Source organism: Oncorhynchus nerka, linkage group LG27, assembly GCF_034236695.1.
Source record: "Oncorhynchus nerka isolate Pitt River linkage group LG27, Oner_Uvic_2.0, whole genome shotgun sequence".
In the NCBI taxonomy this organism is placed as follows: domain Eukaryota; kingdom Metazoa; phylum Chordata; class Actinopteri; order Salmoniformes; family Salmonidae; genus Oncorhynchus; species Oncorhynchus nerka.
This window is the reverse complement of record NC_088422.1, coordinates 29,859,029-29,876,730: the sequence shown is the minus strand read 5'-3', so window position 1 is coordinate 29,876,730 and position 17,702 is coordinate 29,859,029. Positions and strand designations below refer to the sequence as shown.

At 42.7% G+C, this 17,702-nt stretch overlaps 1 protein-coding gene across 1 annotated transcript in view; it reads left to right on the top strand.

Moving 5' to 3' along the window:
* Positions 1-5,653: 5,653 nt before the first annotated feature.
* The window catches only part of LOC115111547 (synapsin-1-like), a 36,509-nt gene continuing 24,460 nt past the window's right edge, over positions 5,654-17,702 (top strand). The window contains 2 exon segments of the mRNA XM_029637703.2: positions 5,654-6,548; positions 17,454-17,511. Coding sequence (XP_029493563.2) covers positions 6,223-6,548; positions 17,454-17,511 — 384 coding nt within the window. The 5' untranslated portion in view covers positions 5,654-6,222.

The following is a 17,702-nucleotide window of genomic DNA, read 5'->3' as shown; positions in this document are numbered from 1 at the left end:
CCTCCTGGACTCTGAACTGGTTTTGACCTTTTGCCTGTCCACGACCATTCTCTTGACTACCCTTTTGGATTCAAACCATCTGCCTCCCGTGTCTGCATCTGGGTCTCACCTTGTGCCCTTATATTTGTAGGTGGGTAATTATTTCCTGGGATACATAACATCCTGAAACATATGTAGATATCTTTCTATAAATATTATATTTTCCTTGACAGATTGATGCTGAATGTCCCCTACTGATGGTGCAGAGTAAAATTGACATTCCTTCATGATCAGGAGGAATTCATGGGTTTATCAACATTTGATAGGATAGGATGATATGATTGGATGAATTTTAACTGGACATATAAGGATCCTGCATGTTCAGAGTATTCAGAGTGTTTTTTTCTTCTTCTTATGACTATTTCCTGCCATAATGTCAACCAATCAACATGCACAAGGTCTTATAATTTAATGTGGATAATAGAAACAACATTGTGAGTAGTTCACACTCAGGAAACATTTATTGGATTCTATGGGCTAGTACTTAGTAGACCAACGGTTCTCAATGGCCGTGTCTAGACTTTCATGCAGTTCATGCAGCTTTAGTATTCTAATCATGAAGTTCTGATCATGGAATTCTGAACGCATCATGCATCTACACCTACATTTAAATGTGTCTACCATGTCCACAGTGTGTACGGATTCCCTTTTCCCACTATATTCAAATGACAGTATGTATTCTATAAATGGTGGAATAAGCAAAATATGATATCACTAGAACAACTGATGGCAGTAGCTAACTACTGTAGCGAACTAGCCAGCTAACATCTGTAGCTAGCCTTGTTTGCTGGCTAAATCATTTTTCTAAATATTAGCTTGCTGGTTAGCATTTATGAGGCCAGTAAACACGTTCCTCACATCCCTTACAAAAAAATGTATCATGGTAGTACAATGAAAAAAAGATGATGGTACTATAATGTTTGTTTGGTCACTACTGAAAAACATGTGGTGTTTATGAATTTGAAGAGTTAAACGAATCTGTGGCCACCAGTCAGATTTTGACAGCAATGCTAAGAAAATGACAGATACATTCAAAATGAGAGGCTACAAGGACAAAACGCTTAATGCTGCAATGATGAAAATATCTGAAAAACCAAGAGAGGAATTTCTCAAAATTAAACCAAAGAAGAAAAACAACGCAAAAGTGTTTTGCACTAAGTACACCAAGTGTTCGGAGAAAATGAAAGCAATCCTGAAAAAGCACTGGCATATTCTGCAATCAGACAAAAAATAGCTTAGTAAGATCTGACCTGCCAGGAGCCCACTCAGACACTCTTGACACCCACTCCAAATGGGAACTACAAATGTGGCTCATGCGCACAGTGCGATAGCACTACTAAAACATCCTTCTTCAGACTGTATTTTTTTTATTTTAATTGAACCTTTATTTAACTAGGCAAGTCACCCACATACAGGTCGAAAAATTCCTGTTTAGGGGTATCATCTCATGCAAGAAAGGGAGTAATCTATCTCATCACCTGTACACTTGGGAAAGCCTATGTAGTACAAATGAAGAGACAATTAAAACAACACATAGCTGATCACCGCAGCTCAATCAGGTGTAAGAACACTGACTATCCAGTAGCAGCTCACATAGTTGAAGCTAACCATCCCATCTCCTCCCTCAAATACACAGGCATTGAGCATGTTGCTCTACCAAGGAGAGGAGGTAACATCGAGATCCTACTACTACAGAGGGGGGCCTACTGGATATTGTGGCAGAAGGCAGGGAGAGGTGAGGGGAGTGGTTATTCAAATGAGATGTCTTGCTGGCTCCACCCCTGAGCCTTATATGGACTTCCTGCCCCAACGAGGTGAGCATGTGAATCATTAAGCCAGGGAGTACTCTGGGATGAAAGAGGTAGCGGCCTGTGTAACCGATGTGAAATGGCTAGCTAGTTAGCGGTGGTGCACGCTAATAGCGTTTCAATTGGTGACGTCACCCGCTCTGAGGCCTTGAAGTAGTTGCTCTGCAAGGGCCGCGGCTTTTGTGGAGCGATGGTAACGATGCTTCGAGGGTGACTGTTGATGTGTGCAGAGCGTCCCTGGTTCGCGCCCGGGTATGGGCGAGGGGACGGACTAAAGTTATACTGTTACACCTGCACAAAGGGGCAGAGAATGGAGAGGGAAGAGTGTGTTATGAAGGGTGTGTTTTGAAGAGTGTGTTTTGAAGAGTGTGTTATGAAGAGTGTGAGAAGAGAGAGAAATATCTGTGTGATTACCCGTTGTGAACTGGACTGTCTGATTACTCGCACTTTGCACCGAACCGGTTTGGCTGAGGACCTGAGTTTTAGGATTACCCCGGGAGAACGGAACGGACAATGAGAAGAGGATTGTGGATTGTGAAATGGTTGGTGAATCCCCCCCCCCTTTTCCCAATTGTTCAAAACTCCCTAATAAACTCCCCATTTGCATTCTAGTTGTGCTCCTTGTGCGTGTTTGGTTATTGCACTTGGTGATGTGGAAACCCCACACCCTTGAACCTGCTACAACATTCTATTTAAAAACATTGACCCCTAGTGGTCTGAATATGGACTTTGATCTCAGGCCCTAAATGACCTATTATATTTTCTGTGAACAGGTCTTGTAAATTAAGATATTCTTTCTACAACTTATCAGTGTACACCCAATCCCAAAAGAGTTCCCCCTGTTGATGATGCTTATTATGCATTGTGGTTGAACCAAAAGATTACATGTAACAAAAACTCAACGTCAACAGTGAAGAGGCGACTCCCGGCAGCTGGCCTTCTAGGCAGAGTTGCAAGGAAAAAGCCATATCTCAGACTGGCCAATAAAAAGAAAAGATTAAGATGGGCAAAAGAACACAGACATTGAACAGAGGAACTCTGCCTAGAAGGCCAGCCTTCACTGTTGACGTTGAGACTGGTGTTTTGCGGGCACTATTTAATTAAGCTGCCAGTTGAGGACTTGTGAGGCGTCTGTTTCTCAAACTAGACACTCTAATGTACTTGTCCTCTTGTTCAATTGTGCATCGAGGCCTCTCACTCCTCTTTCTATTCTGGTTAGAGACAGTTTGTGCTGTTCTGTGAATGGAGTAGTACACAGTGTTGTACGAGAACTTCAGTTTCTTGGCAATTTCTCGCATTGAATATTCTTAATTTCTCAGAAGAAGAATAGACTGACGAGTTTCAACAGAAAGTGCTTTGTTTCTGGCCATTTTGAGCCTGTAACCGAACCCACAAATGCTCATGCGCCGGATACTCAACTAGTCTAAAGAAGGGCAGTTTTATTGCTTTAAGTCATTAAAACTAGTTTTTCAACCACTCCACAAATTTCTTGTTGTTAACAAATTATAGTTTTGGCAAGTTGGTTAGGACATCTAGTTTGTGCATGACACAAGTAATTTTTCCAACAATTGTTTATAGACAGATTATTTCACCTATAATTAATTGTATCACAATTCCAGTGGGTCAGAGGTTTACATACACTAAGTTGACTGTGCCTTTAAACAGCTTGGAAAATTCCATAAAATTATGTCATGGCTTTAGAAGCTTCTGATAGGCTAATTGACATAATTTGAGTCAATTGGAGGTGTACCTGTGGATGTATTTCAAGGCCTAGCTTCAAACTCAGTGCCTCTTTGCTTGACATCATGGGAAAATCAAAATAACTCAGCCAAGACCTCAGAAAAACAATTGTAGACCTCCACAAGTCTGGTTCATCCTTGGGAGCAATTTCCAAATGCCTGAAGGTACCACGTTCATCTGTACAAACAATAGTACGCAAGTATAAACACCATGGGACCACACAGCTGTCATACCACTCAGGAAGGAGATGAGTTCTGTCTCCTAGAGATGAACGTACTTTGGTGCGAAAAGTGCAAATCAATCCCGGAACAAAAGAAAAGGACCTTGTGAAGATGCTGGAGGAAACAGGTACAAAAGTAACTATATCCACAGTAAAACGAGTCCTATATCGACATAACCTGAAAGGCCACTCAGCAAGGAAGAAGACGCTGCTCCAAAACCGCCATAAAAAAAGCCAGACTACATTTTGCAACTGCACATGAGGTCAAAGATCGTATTTTTTGAAGAAATGTCCTCTGATCTGATAAAACTAAAATAGAACTGTTTGGTGATAATGACCATCGTTATGTTTGGATGAAAAAGGGGGATGCTTGTAAGCCAAAGAACACCATTCCAACCGTGAAGCACGGGGATGGCAGCATCATGTTGTGGGGGTGCTTTGCTGCAGGAGGGCCTGGTGCACTTCACAAAAAGGATGGCATCATGAGGAAGGGAAATGATGTGGATATATTGAAGCAACATCTAAAGACATCAGTCAGGAAGTTGAAGCTTGGTCGCAAATGGGTCTTCCAAATGGACAATGACCCAAGCATACTTCCAAAGTTGTGGCAAAATGGCTTAAGGACAACAAAGTCAAGGTATTGGAGTGGCCATCACAAAGCCCTGACCTCAATCCTGTAGAAAATGTGTGGGCAGACCTGAAAAGGCATGTGCGAGCAAGGAGGCCTACAAACCTGACTCAGTTACACCAGCTCTGTCAGGAGGAATGGGCCAGAATTCACCCAACTTATTGTGGGAAGCTTGTGGAAGGCTACCCGAAATGTTTGACCCAAGTTAAACAATTTAAAGGCAATGCTACCAAATACTAATTGAGTGTATGTAAACTTCTGACCCACTCGGAATGTGATGAAATAAATCAAATCTGAAATAAATCATCCTCTCTACTATTATTCTGACATTTCACATTCTTAAAATAAAGTGGTGATCCTAAATGACCTAAAACAGGGGATTTTTACTAGGATTAAATGTGAAAACTGAGTTTACATACACCTTAGCCAAATACATTTAAACTTCTGACTTCAGCTGTATGTTATTTATTTTCTAAATGTATGATACTTTACGAATTCTAGCTAGGTGGCTATGTTACCTAGCTGGCTAACGTTAGCTAGGCTAGGGGTTAGGGTTAGAATTAAGTTTAGGAGTTAGGTTAAAGGGTTAGGGAAAGGGTTAGCTGAAAGGGTTAAGGTTAGGTTTAGGGGAAGGGTTAGCTAACACGCTAAGTAGTTAAAAAGTATCTAAAATATAGTAAGTAGTTGAAAAGTTGCTCATTAGCTAAAATTCTAAAGTTGTCTGTGATGAAATTCTAAATTGGGTTGCTAGACATTCATGTTATACGCCTACCCATCCGCCCAGACCAACCACCCTACTGGCTTAATTAACATTACCAATAGTAACATGACATACTAATTTGGTAGTCCCGGATTACGTTTACTATGTTACGTCTAGTCTATGGGACCAGGCTGCTTAAAAAAGTCCAGCTCTCAGCAACAATCCCTCTTTGCTTTGTCTATAAATGTGCAGCCCATGATAATGCATCACACAATTCTCTAAAATCCACTACTATCCTTGAATATCAAAATCTGAACAACTGCCTAAACCTATGGCTATTATGCTATTACTTCTTCATTAACTTTTTTTAATTCATCACGAGCATAGGCAACATATGGCGCATTTCCTGTACCCGCAGTCCTTCTCCCGACAGGAGAGCAACGCCCCTCAATCGTATCTCCTCAGCACCACCCCTCATCCCAACCTGCCTTTCTCCTCTCAAAGGGATGCAAGGGAGTGACGCAGGATAGACGGGAAAACTGCGCCGAACCTCGTCGAAGGAAAGATTGGATAGGGGTGATGCAATAAGACAAATTCTGGAAACCCAAATGTAAATCACGGAACCTCCGTTCCGTAGAAAAGAGACCGAAGCACAGCCTGTTTGGTCAGTGAACGTGGATGCCAGACTCACATGTTATCTATTTTACGCAGCCACTCACTAATGTTTTGTTGGATACGGCTCGAATTTGGACAATTGGAGGTAGGCGAAGCTTAGATATTCGTGTTGACTGTGTGTTTCTCATCGTGACCGATAATCCTTCTTCGAGTCAATTGAAGAGGTCTGAACCTTGAAGGGGATACATGCCAATCCATCTATAGATTTGGAAATAAAATAATTTTATGGAAATACCTATTTTAACGACGTAACTTGTTTTTTTTCTTCTGCGACTCAGGTTTGATACATTTCCCACTGATCCTTCGATTCAAATGTCAAAATAGTGTTTTAGGCTATTGGTAGGCGAATTCATACATCTGCATCAGAAAGGAGGATTCGCCATACACCTTTTCGTAGCCAAACATTTTCAACATGAATTACCTGCGTCGTCGGCTGTCGGACAGCAATTTTATGTCCAATTTGCCCAATGGGTACATGACTGATCTACAACGCCCTGACCTGCCGCAGCAAGACCCTGCAGTAGTGTCGCCTGGACCACCGGAGAGGCGTCTGTCTACCAACCAGCAGTCGGAGGGCACTGGTAGCGGAGCCGGAGCTGGATTTTTATCTTCCTTTACTAAAGCTGTCAAACAAACCACTGCTGCTGTTGCTGAGAAAGTCACCGAGGTAGCAGACAAAGCAGGCGTTGCCTCTGGTGCCAAGATACTCCTGGTAATTGATGACCAACAAACAGACTGGTAAGGAGAGTACTGTGTAAGGTTACACGTTATGGCCCCTGTCTAGACTCAAATGGGTGTCAGTATGCTACCAAGAAACATAACGTCATTAGGATATAATTCATCTTTACTATGGTCATAACACACACGCACACATATCCTCACAAGGATAGTAAAACAAGGAATATTCTGACAAGTGGGGACATTTCGCCAGTCCCCACAAGGAAAAAAGTTATTTTAGGCTTAGGGGTTAAGTTTAGGGATAGGGTTACAATTAGGTTAGAATGTGTGGTTAGGTTAGGCGTTATGGTTGGGTTAGGGGTTAAGGGTTAGGATTTTGAATGCGAATCAATTGTTAGGTCCCCACAAGGATAGTAACACACACACAACAAGACCACATTTTACTAATTTAGCAGACGCTCTTATTTACAGGAGCAATTAGAGTTAAGTGCCTTTCACCTAGTCGGCTCCGGGATTCAAACCAGCGACCTTTCGGTTACTGTCCACACGCTCTTAACCGCCAGGCTACCTGCCGCCCAACTGCTGCATACTACAGTGTACACTGAGTGAATAAAACATTAGGAACACCTTCCTAATATTGAGTTGCACCCCCTTTTGCAATCAGAATAGCCTCAATTTGTTGGGGGATGGGCTCTACAAGGTGTCAAAAGCATTCCACAGGGATGCTGGCCCATGTTGACTCCAATGCTTCCCACAGTTGTGGATGTCCTTTGGGTGGTGGCCATTTTTGATACATACGGGAAACTGTTGAGCGTGAAAATCTTGCAGGGTTGCAGTTCTTGACACACTTCAACCGGTGCGCCTGGCACCTACTACCATACCCCGTTCAAAGGCACTTAAATATTTTGTCTTGCCCATTCACCGTTTGAATGGCACACATACACAATCCATGTCGCAACTATGTCAAGGCTTAAAAATCATTCTTTAACCTGTCTGCTCCCTTTCATCTACACTGATTGAAGTGGATTTAATGAGTTACATCAATAAGGGATCATAGCTTCACCAGGATTCCCCTGATTCACCTGGTCAGTCTATGTCATGGAAAGAGCAGGTGATCCTGATGTTTTGTACAATCAGTGTTGATCAATGCTATCCACAGTTATTATCACACCTACAGTGGGGCAAAAAAGTATTTAGTCAGCCACCAATTGTGCAAGTTCTCCCACTTAAAAAGATGAGAGAGGCCTGTAATTTTCATCATAGGTACACTTCAATGATGACAGACAAAATGAGAAAGAAAAAAATCCAGAAAATCACATTGTAGGATTTTTAATGAATTTATTTGCAAATTATGGTGGAAAATAAGTATTTGGTCACCTACAAACAAGCAGGATTTCTGGCTCTCACAGACCTGTAACTTCTTCTTTAAGAGGCTCCTCTGTCCTCCACTCATTACCTGTATTAATGGCACCTGTTTGAACTTGTTATCAGTATAAAAGACACCTGTCCACAACCTCAAACAGTCACACCCCAAACTCCACTATGGCCAAGACCAAAGAGCTGTCAAAGGACACCAGAAACAACATTGTAGACCTGCACCAGGCTGGGAAGACTGAATCTGCAATAGGTAAGCAGCTTGGTTTGAAGAAATCAACTGTGGGAGCAATTATTAAGAAATGGAAGACATACAAGACCACTGATAATCTCCCTCGATCTGGGGCTCCACGCAAGATCTCACCCCGTGGGGCCAAAATGATCACAAGAACGGTGAGCAAAAATCCCAGAACCACACGGGGGGAACTAGTGAATGACCTGCAGAGAGCTGGGACCAAAGTAACAAAGCCTACCATCAGTAAACACACTACGCCGCCAGGGACTCAAATCCTGCAGTGCCAGACGTGTCCCCCTGCTTAAGCCAGTACATGTCCAGGCCCGTCTGAAATTTGCTATAGAGCATTTGGATGATCCAGAAGAAGATTGTGAGAATGTCATATGTTGAGATGAAACCAAAATATAACTTTTGGTAAAAACTCAACTCATCATGTTTGGAGGACAAAGTATGCTGAGTTGCATCCAAAGAACACTACTGTGTGTAATATTTGTGTTGTGGAGAAATGACCAGGCAGGAGACGGGAGTACAGTTAGTTGTCGTTTAGTCAAAAACCCCTCGTGCCCTACAGTTCCCGGCATTCCAGTGCGCATGTGCATTTCCTATTAGGTATAGTAACGTAACACTGCCGTAATGCATTTCTGCTTAGTAACAGCACAGTAACTAATATAAACAGATGTAGATCCCAGATACTACACTCCTCCCCCATAGTGTTTAATTCCCAGAGAACAAGGTAAATATGTTAGGTAACTACTAATGCAATATCTGAACAATGCATTCTTAAAAATAATTCAACTACTGGGTTGAAGCAGACTTTTCAGAGCCCAGCACAAATCCAGGGGATTATTCTGCCCAGAAGATGGAGTTTGTGTCCTAATAACTAACCCAGGTAATGTCCTTTTTCTTTCCTTTTATCTAGGACATATTAAAGTGTTTGTTTTACTGTCCGTTACCTCCTTAACCAGCTCAACTCACAGGTCAAGCCTTTGAGGTGCCCTTCGCTGTCGAATAGGATATCTCCGCTCTTCCTGGGCTTCCTGTGGTGGGCCAGGTTCGGGTGGAAGGTCAGGCTCTGTCTCTCCCGTACGTCCACAGTCAGGAGAATAGTCCTGGGGGTCGTTATTGTTCTTGTTCTCTCGGCATGTCTCTGCTGGGGCGTGGGACCGTAGCAGATGATCCACATGAACGTTGACCTGGCGATGACCAATTTGGACTTGGTAAGTCAAAGGTCCTCTGCGTTGCAAGATCCCACCTGAGTTCCACAGGCGCTTGGGGTGTCTGAAATCACGTACCATCACCCTCTCTTCCTCTTTGAATTCTCTGACAGTCTTTGAGTGTCTGTCATGAGATTTCTTCTGCTGTAGCTGGTGCTTTGCCACAGTGCTTGACAAGTCTGGTTTCAACAGTGTCAGGCGGGTACGTGGTTGGCGTTTCAGAAACAGTTCAGCTGGTGTACATTCCGTTACAGTGTGTGGGGTGTTACGGTAAGTAAACAGGAACCGGGGAAGCCTTTGGTGGATGGGCACAGACTGAACCTCGAGTCTAGTCCAGGCCTTCTTAAAGGTTTGCACGGCTCTCTCCGCTGCTCCGTTTGATGCCGGATGGTAAGGTGGTGACAGGATGTGCCTTACTCCATTGTTCTTGAGAAACATTTCAAAATCGTTTGATGTGAACGGAGGGCCATTGTCCGATACGAGCTCCTTGACTAGTCCAAAGGATGCAAACAGGTGTCTGAGAAGATTGATGGTCTTCCCAGCTGTGGTCAGTTGAGTAGGGTACACTTCCATCCACTTGGAATGGACATCGACGACAACAAGGAAATGTTGCTTGTCAATTTCGGCGTAATCCACATGGATGCGTTCCCAAGGTGTAGCAGCCCAGGACCATGGATGAAGAGGTGCAGCAGCAGGCTTGTTGCGAACAGCTTCACAAGGTGAGCAGTGGCCTACATGCTGTTGAATGTCCTGATCCAGTCCAGGCCACCACAGATAACTGCGAGCGAGTGCTTTCATTCGAGTGATCCCTGGATGTCCCTCATGCAGGTCAGATAGCAGTCTCCTCTGGAATTTGTGAGGTACCACCACCCTTGATCCCCACAGAACACACCCTTGATCAGTGGACAACTGGTCTTTCTTGTCGATGAATGGACGAAGGTTATCGTCATTTACGAAGGTTGGCCAACCGCCTAATGTTAAGTCCAAGACTTTGGAAAGCACTGGGTCTTTCCTTGTTTCCTCTGCTATGTCAGAAGCAGATATGGGCAGTTCATCAATGAGAGAGATCTGGAAGACTGCTCTATCATCTTGACTGTCGGAGTCACTATTGCATGGTAGTCTTGATAGTGCATCGGCATTTGCGTGATCACTGGATCGTCTGTACTCAATCTCGTAGTCGTAGGCTAACAATATCAGAGCCCAACGTTGCATTCGAAGTGCAGCAAGGGTTGGTATAGCTGATTTTGGTCCAAGGATGGCCAACAGAGGCTTGTGATCTGTCAGCAGTTGGAACTTCCTTCCGTAGAGGTATTTGTGAAACTTCTTCACTCTGAATATTATGCTCAGGGCTTCCTTCTCAATTTGAGCATAATTTTTCTCACTTGGTGACAGAGTCCGTGATGCAAATGCAATAGGGTGTTCTTCACCTGACGGTAGAACATGTGAGATGACGGCTCCTACTCCGTATGGAGATGCATCACACGCGAGTCTCAGCTTCATCTCTGTGTTATAGTGGGCAAGCCACTTGCTCTTTAGCAGACGCTGTTTGCAAGTCTTGAATGCTTCTTCGCATTGTGGGGACCAATTCCACTTTGTATCGGCCTGCAGCAGTTGGTGAAGCGGATGCAACAATGTGGACAAGTTTGCCACAAACTTTCCGTAATAGTTCAGGAGCCCCAAAAATGACCTCAGCTCTGAGATATTTGTGGGTGCTGGTGCGTTTACGATTGCTTCCACCTTGCTGTTGGTTGGGTGCAGGCCTTGTGCATCAATGTATCCGAGATACTCCACTGAGTCCTGGAGGAACTCACACTTGCTGCGTTTCATTCTCACTCCGTATTTCTCCAGTCTTGACATCACTTTGTCCAGCACTACAAGGTGCTCTCCAATGGTTGGTGCTGACACGAGGATGTCGTCCATGAAGCACACAACATGGTCTATACCGTCCAAGATCTGATCCATTGTTTGTTGGAATATCGCTGGAGCTGTCGAGATTCCATAGGCCAAGCGATTGAATCTGAATAGCCCCTTGTGTGTATTGATGGTCAGATACTGTTCTGACTCCGGATCCAGCTTCAGTTGCTGATAAGCGAATGCCAGGTCCAGCTTACTGAAAACCTTCCCACCAGCTAGAGTGGCAAACAGATCTTCAGCGTTTGGTAGTGGATATTCCTCTGGTAATATGCAGCGATTTACTGTGACCTTATAGTCACCGCACATTCTGACGGTCTTGTCTTTCTTTGGGACTACAACAATCGGAGCGGCCCAGTCGCTCCTCGCTACTTTCGTTATTATGTTATTCTTCTGTAGGCAGTCCAGTTCCTTCTCTACTGCTTCCTTAAGAGCATAGGGAACTGGACGTGGTTTGAGAAAGATAGGCTTGGTTCCTTCTTGCACTCTGACTTTTGCTGTGAAGTCTTGTATTTCACCATAGCCATCTTTGAAAAGTTCTTTGTGCTTCTCCAGCATGTTAGTGAGTGTAGCCTGACTCACTGGTTTGTCATTTCTCAGACTGAAGATTTCTCCCCAGTTCAACTTGATCTTTTGTAGCCAGTTTCTGCCTAGCAAGGCTGATTTTTCTCCTTCAACAATGACAAGCGGTAGCGTCCACTCCTTCCCCTCATACCGGACTGGTACCTGGATCTGCCCTAACACAGGAATAGTGTCACCAGTGTATGAAGAAAGGCGGATGGACGCGGGCTGAAGAGGGCACTCTTTCAGTTTTTCTTTGTAAAGTCTCTCTGGAACCAGAGATACAGACACTCCGGTGTCCAGCTGCATTTTAACTGGTTTTCCTGCTAACTCCATGTTGAGATAGATTCCATCTTTTAGTTGTTGAGCTGCGTACACTGTGAACAGTTCCACTACTGTTTCAGTTGTACCTTCCTCTTCTTGTGCTGCGTCTGACACTTTGTGCGCTCTTGCTGTGCGTTTCGAAGCTTTACACACTCTCTGTAAATGTCCAACCTTTCCACAATTGTGGCACTTTTCCTTTTGGAATTGACATTCACTGTGCTGATGATTATCTCCCCCACATCTGTAGCAACTTGGCTTAGATCTTTGAGATGTGGGCTGCTTTGTTCTTGTGTAACCTTGAGAACAGGACTGAAAAAAGTGTGACTTTTGTGAGCTTTTTTCACCACGTGCATCACTGACCTTGTGAACACCTTTCTGACGTTCTGCATGTCCCGATAGCTCAATAGTATCCCTGTGGGCAAGCTCGAGTCCAAGTGCTATATCACAGGCTTTCTTAAAGGTCAGGTCCTTCTCTGACAGGAGCCTTCTGTGATATGCTTCACCTGTGAGACCACATACAAACTTGTCTCGGAGAGTATCATCAAGAAATCGTGCAAACTCACATGTACTTGCCAGCCTTTTCAAAGCAAGGATGTAGTCAGCCACGGTTTCCCCTTGACTCTGGTGACGTTGGTAAAATCTGAAACGTTCTGCAATGAGAATTGGCTTAGGCTTGAAATACCTTGAAAGAGTTTCAGACAGTTCTGCATAGTTCAACTCCACTGCTTTCATTGGTTCAATGAGACCTTTCAGCAATCCATACTCAGTTGGACCCAAAACACTGAGAAATACGTCTGCTTTCTTTCCATCTTTGATTTCATTTGCAGCCAGCCAACGCTCAAAACGCTCCAAATAGGAATCAAAATCCTCTTTTGTAGCCTCAAACTCTGGTACTTGACCAATGGTTGCCATTTTCACAGTTAATAGTTCAGTCCTTATATTCCTTAATTTTCTGAATATTCATCTACTTCTTCACTTCAGAAGTTTCTGCAATTACTTCATTCACTGCACTCATTTGTATTAATGTTACGTCCCTTCTTCCTTTTTTTTTGCCTTTGACAATATTTCTCCACTGAGATCGCCTAATTTCAATGGGTTCAATGACAGTTTCTTTTATTTAACCACCAGAGGGCAGTGTCGCTATTCTGGACTCCAATAGTCTTGCTACTTGGCAGCTCCTGAATACTGTACTAGCAGTGCTAGCAGTGCTTAGCCTACTCTACTGGCGAAAGAAACAAAAAAATAACTGACGAATTCCATACATTTTTTTTGAGTTTCATTACTCACGCAACATTCTTCCCTTCAAGCAATGTCCGTTTATGTAGTTTAATCATATCGTCGCCACTGTAATATTTGTGTTGTGGAGAAATGACCAGGCAGGAGACGGGAGTACAGTTAGTTGTCGTTTAGTCAAAAACCCCTCGTGCCCTACAGTTCCCGGCATTCCAGTGCGCATGTGCATTTCCTATTAGGTGTAGTAACGTAACACTGCCGTAATGCATTTCTGCTTAGTAACAGCACAGTAACTAATATAAACAGATGTAGATCCCAGATACTACACTGTGAAGCATGGGGGTGGAAACATCATGCTTTGGGGCTGTTTTTCTGCAAAGGAACCAGGACGACTGATCCGTGTAAAGGAAAGAATGAATGGGGCCATGTATCGTGAGATTTTGATTGAAAACCTCCTTCCATCAGCAAGGGCATTGAAGATGAAACGTGGCTGGGTCTTTCAGCATGACAATGATCCCAAACACACCTCCAGGGCAACGAAAGAGTGGCTTAGTAAGAAGCATTTCAAGGTCCTGGAGTGGCCTAGCCAGTCTCCAGATCTCAACCCCATAGAAAATCTTTGGAGGGAGTTGAAAGTCTGTGTTGCCCAGCAACAGCCCCAAAACATCACTGCTCTGGAGGAGATCTGCATGGAGGAATGGGCCAAAATACCAGCAACAGTGTGTGAAAACCTTGTGAAGACTTACAGAAAAAGTTTGACCTCTGTCATTGCCAACAAAGGGTATATAACAATGTATTGAGACAAACTTTTGTTATTGACCAAATACTTATTTTCCACCATAATTTGCAAATAAATTCATAAAAAATTCTACAATGTGATTTTCTGGATTTTTTTCTTTTTGTCATTTTGTCTGTCATAGTTGAAGTGTACCTATGATGAAAATTACAGGCCTCTCTCATCTTTTTAAGTGGGAGAACTTGCACAATTGGTGGCTGACTAAATACTTTTTTGCCCCACTGTACATAGGCCACTGAAATAATGAAGATGTCTTGGGCAATGCAAATGGTGCAATTGCACTTCTGCACCACCAGCACATTCCAGATAGCCTCACTTGTGCCAGGCATGGTAAACTAGACTAGGCTACATATTCAAATGGTTCTGTCAGACCAAATTATGACGCATTCAGAAGGTAATGTTTTTTTGGTCTGCTTATCAGCCCATATGAGAGCCCCACTGATTAAGTATTTACCTTAGGCCAAAAGATACCATGATGATTTCTTGGTCCATGATAGTTCATGTTCCTTTCCAGTGTGTTAAACTGGGTCCGTTTTATTTGATAATACATGTATACCTACAGTTACTTCAGAAAGTATTCATACCCCTTGACTTATTTTACTTCTTGTTGTGTTACAGCCTGAATTCAAAATTGATAAAGTAGATTTTCACCCATCTACACACAATACACCATAATGACAAAGTGAAAACATGTTATTAGAAATTTTAGCAAATATATTGAAAATGAAATACAAAAATATCTCATTTAGATAAGTATTCACACCCCTGACTCAATACATGTTAGAATCATCTTTCGCAGTGATTACAGCTGTGAGTTTTTCTGGGTAAGTCTCTAAGAGTTTTGCACACCTGGATTGTACAATATTTGTTCATTATTCTTTAAAAAATTCTTCAAACTCTGTTCAATTGGTTGTTGATCATTGCTAGACAGCCATTTTCAAGTCTTGCCATAGATTTTCAAGACGATTTAAGTCAAAACTATGACTAGGCCACTCCGGAACATTCAATGATATCTTGGTAAGCAACTCCATTGTATATTTGGGCTTGTGTTTTAGGTTATTGTCTTGCTGAAATGTGAATTTGTCTCTTTGTTGGAAAGCAGACTGAACCAGGTTCTCCTCTAGAATTCTGCCTGTGCTTTGTATTCAAGTTAATTTCTTTGACACATTTTTGCTGTTTTACTTTAGTGCCTATTGCAACAGGATGCTTGTTTTCAAATATTTTTATTCTGTACAGACTTCCTTCTTTTCACTCTGTCATTTAGGTTAGTATTGTAGAGTAACTACAATGTTGTTGATCCATCCTCAGTTTTTTCCTATCACAGCCTTTAAACGCTGTAACTGTTTACAGTCGCCATTGGTCTCACGGTGACGTCCCTGAGCGGTTTCCTTCCTCTCCAGAAATTGAGTTAGGAAGGACGCCTGTATCTTTGTAGTGACAGGGTGCATCGATACACCATCCAAAGTGCAATTAATAACTTCAACATGTACAAAGGGATATTCAAGGTCTGCTTTTTTACCCATCCTACCAATAGGTGTACTTATTTGCGAGGCATTGGATAACCACCTTGGTCTTTGTTGTTGAATTGATGTTTGAAATTCACTGCTTGACTGAGGGACCTTACAGTATCAGTGCCTTCGGAAAGTATTCAGACCCCTTAACTTTATCCACATTTTGTTACATTACAACCTTATTCTAAAATGTATTAAACAGTTTTTTTCTTCATCAATCTATACACAACATCCATAATGACAAAGCGAAAACAGGTTTTTAGAAATTTAGAAGAAAAAAAAAGAAAAAAAACGTATGTATATAATTATTCAGACCCTTTGCGATGAGACTTGAAATTGAGCTCAGGTGAATCCTGTTTTCATTGATCACCCTTGAGATGTTTATACAACTTGATTGGAGTCCACCTGTGGTAAATAAAATTTATTGGACATGATTTGAAAAGATGCACACCTCTCTATATACTGTAAGTTCCAACAGTTGGCAGTGCATGTCAGAGCAAAAACCAAGCCATGAGTTAGAAGGACTTGTCCATAGAGCTCCGAAACAGGATTGTTTTCGAGTCACAGATCTGGGGAAGGGCACCAAATGTCTGCAGCGCTGAAGGACCCAAAGAACACAGTGGACACCATCATTCTTAAATGGAAGAAGTTTTGAACCACCAAGACTCTTCCTAGAGTTGGTCGCCCGGCCAAACTGAGCAGTTGAAGGAGAAGGGCCTTGGTCAGTGAGGTGACCAAGAACCCGATGGGCACTCCTCAATCCTGACTAGTCTCCCAGTCCCTGCCGCTGAAAAGCATCCCCACAGCATGATCCTGCCACCACCATGCTTCACCGTACGGATGGTGCCAGATTTCCTTCAGACGTGACACTTGGCTTTCAGGCCAGAGTTCAATATTGGTTTCATCAGACCAGAGAATTTTGTTTCTCATGGTCTGAGAGTCCTTTAGGTGCCTTTTGGCAAACTCTAAGCGGGCTGTCATGTGCCTTTTACTGAGGAGTGGCTTCTGTCTGGCCACTCTACCATAAAGGCCTGATTGGTAGAGTGCTGCAGAGATGGTTGTCCTTCTGGAAGTTTCTCCCATCTCCACATAGGAACTCTAGGACTCTGTCAGAGTGACCATCAGGTTCTTGGTCACCACCCTGACCAAGGCCCTCCTGCTCCAATTGTTCAGTTTGGCCGGGCGACCAGCTCAAGGAAGAGTCTTGGTGGTCTGAAACTACTTCCATTTAAGAATGGAGGCCACTGTTTTTTTTAAATACATTTGCAAAGATTTCTAAAAAACCTGTTTTCGCTTTGTCATTTTGGGATAATGTGTGTAGATTGATGAGGAAAATCTTCTATTTGATCTATTTTAGAACAAGGCAGTAACGTAACAAAATGTGGAAAAAGTCAAGGGGTCTGAATACTTTCCGAACATACTGTAATTGTTTGTGTAGGGTACAGAGAAGAGGTAGTCATTAAAAAATAATGTCAAACTTTATTATTTCATACAGAGGGAGTCCATGCAACTTATTATGTGACTTGTTAAGCACATTTTTACTCCAGAATGTATTTAGGCTTGCCATAAAAATTGGGTTGAATACTTATTGACTCAAGACATTTCAGCTTGTCATTTTTGTATTAATTTGTAAACAGGCTGTAACACAACAAAATGTGAAAAAAGGTCAAGGGGTGTGAATACTTTCTGAAGGCACTGTACATCGAGTATGCTTGTGAGAATTGATGATAGCATTACAAAACTACTCTCCAAAGTAGTCCTAGTTTTTATGCAATTCAAATATTTTCTCTTGCCTTTCTTCTCTAGGGTAAAGGTCTTCAAAGGTAAAAAGGTTCATGGTGAATTCGACATTAAGGTGGAACAGGTGGGTTGCTCGTTCACCTTTGTTATTTTAATTGTCTATTTTATATCAGAGATGGAGAGAGGAGATTTGAGGTTATAGAACAGCCAATGAAACTCACAGGTCCTCTCATGATGGGTTTTATTGAGTACAGGGCTTGAAGCACACAGATAGACAACCCCTGCATCTACACTCTTAGAACAAAAGGTGCTATC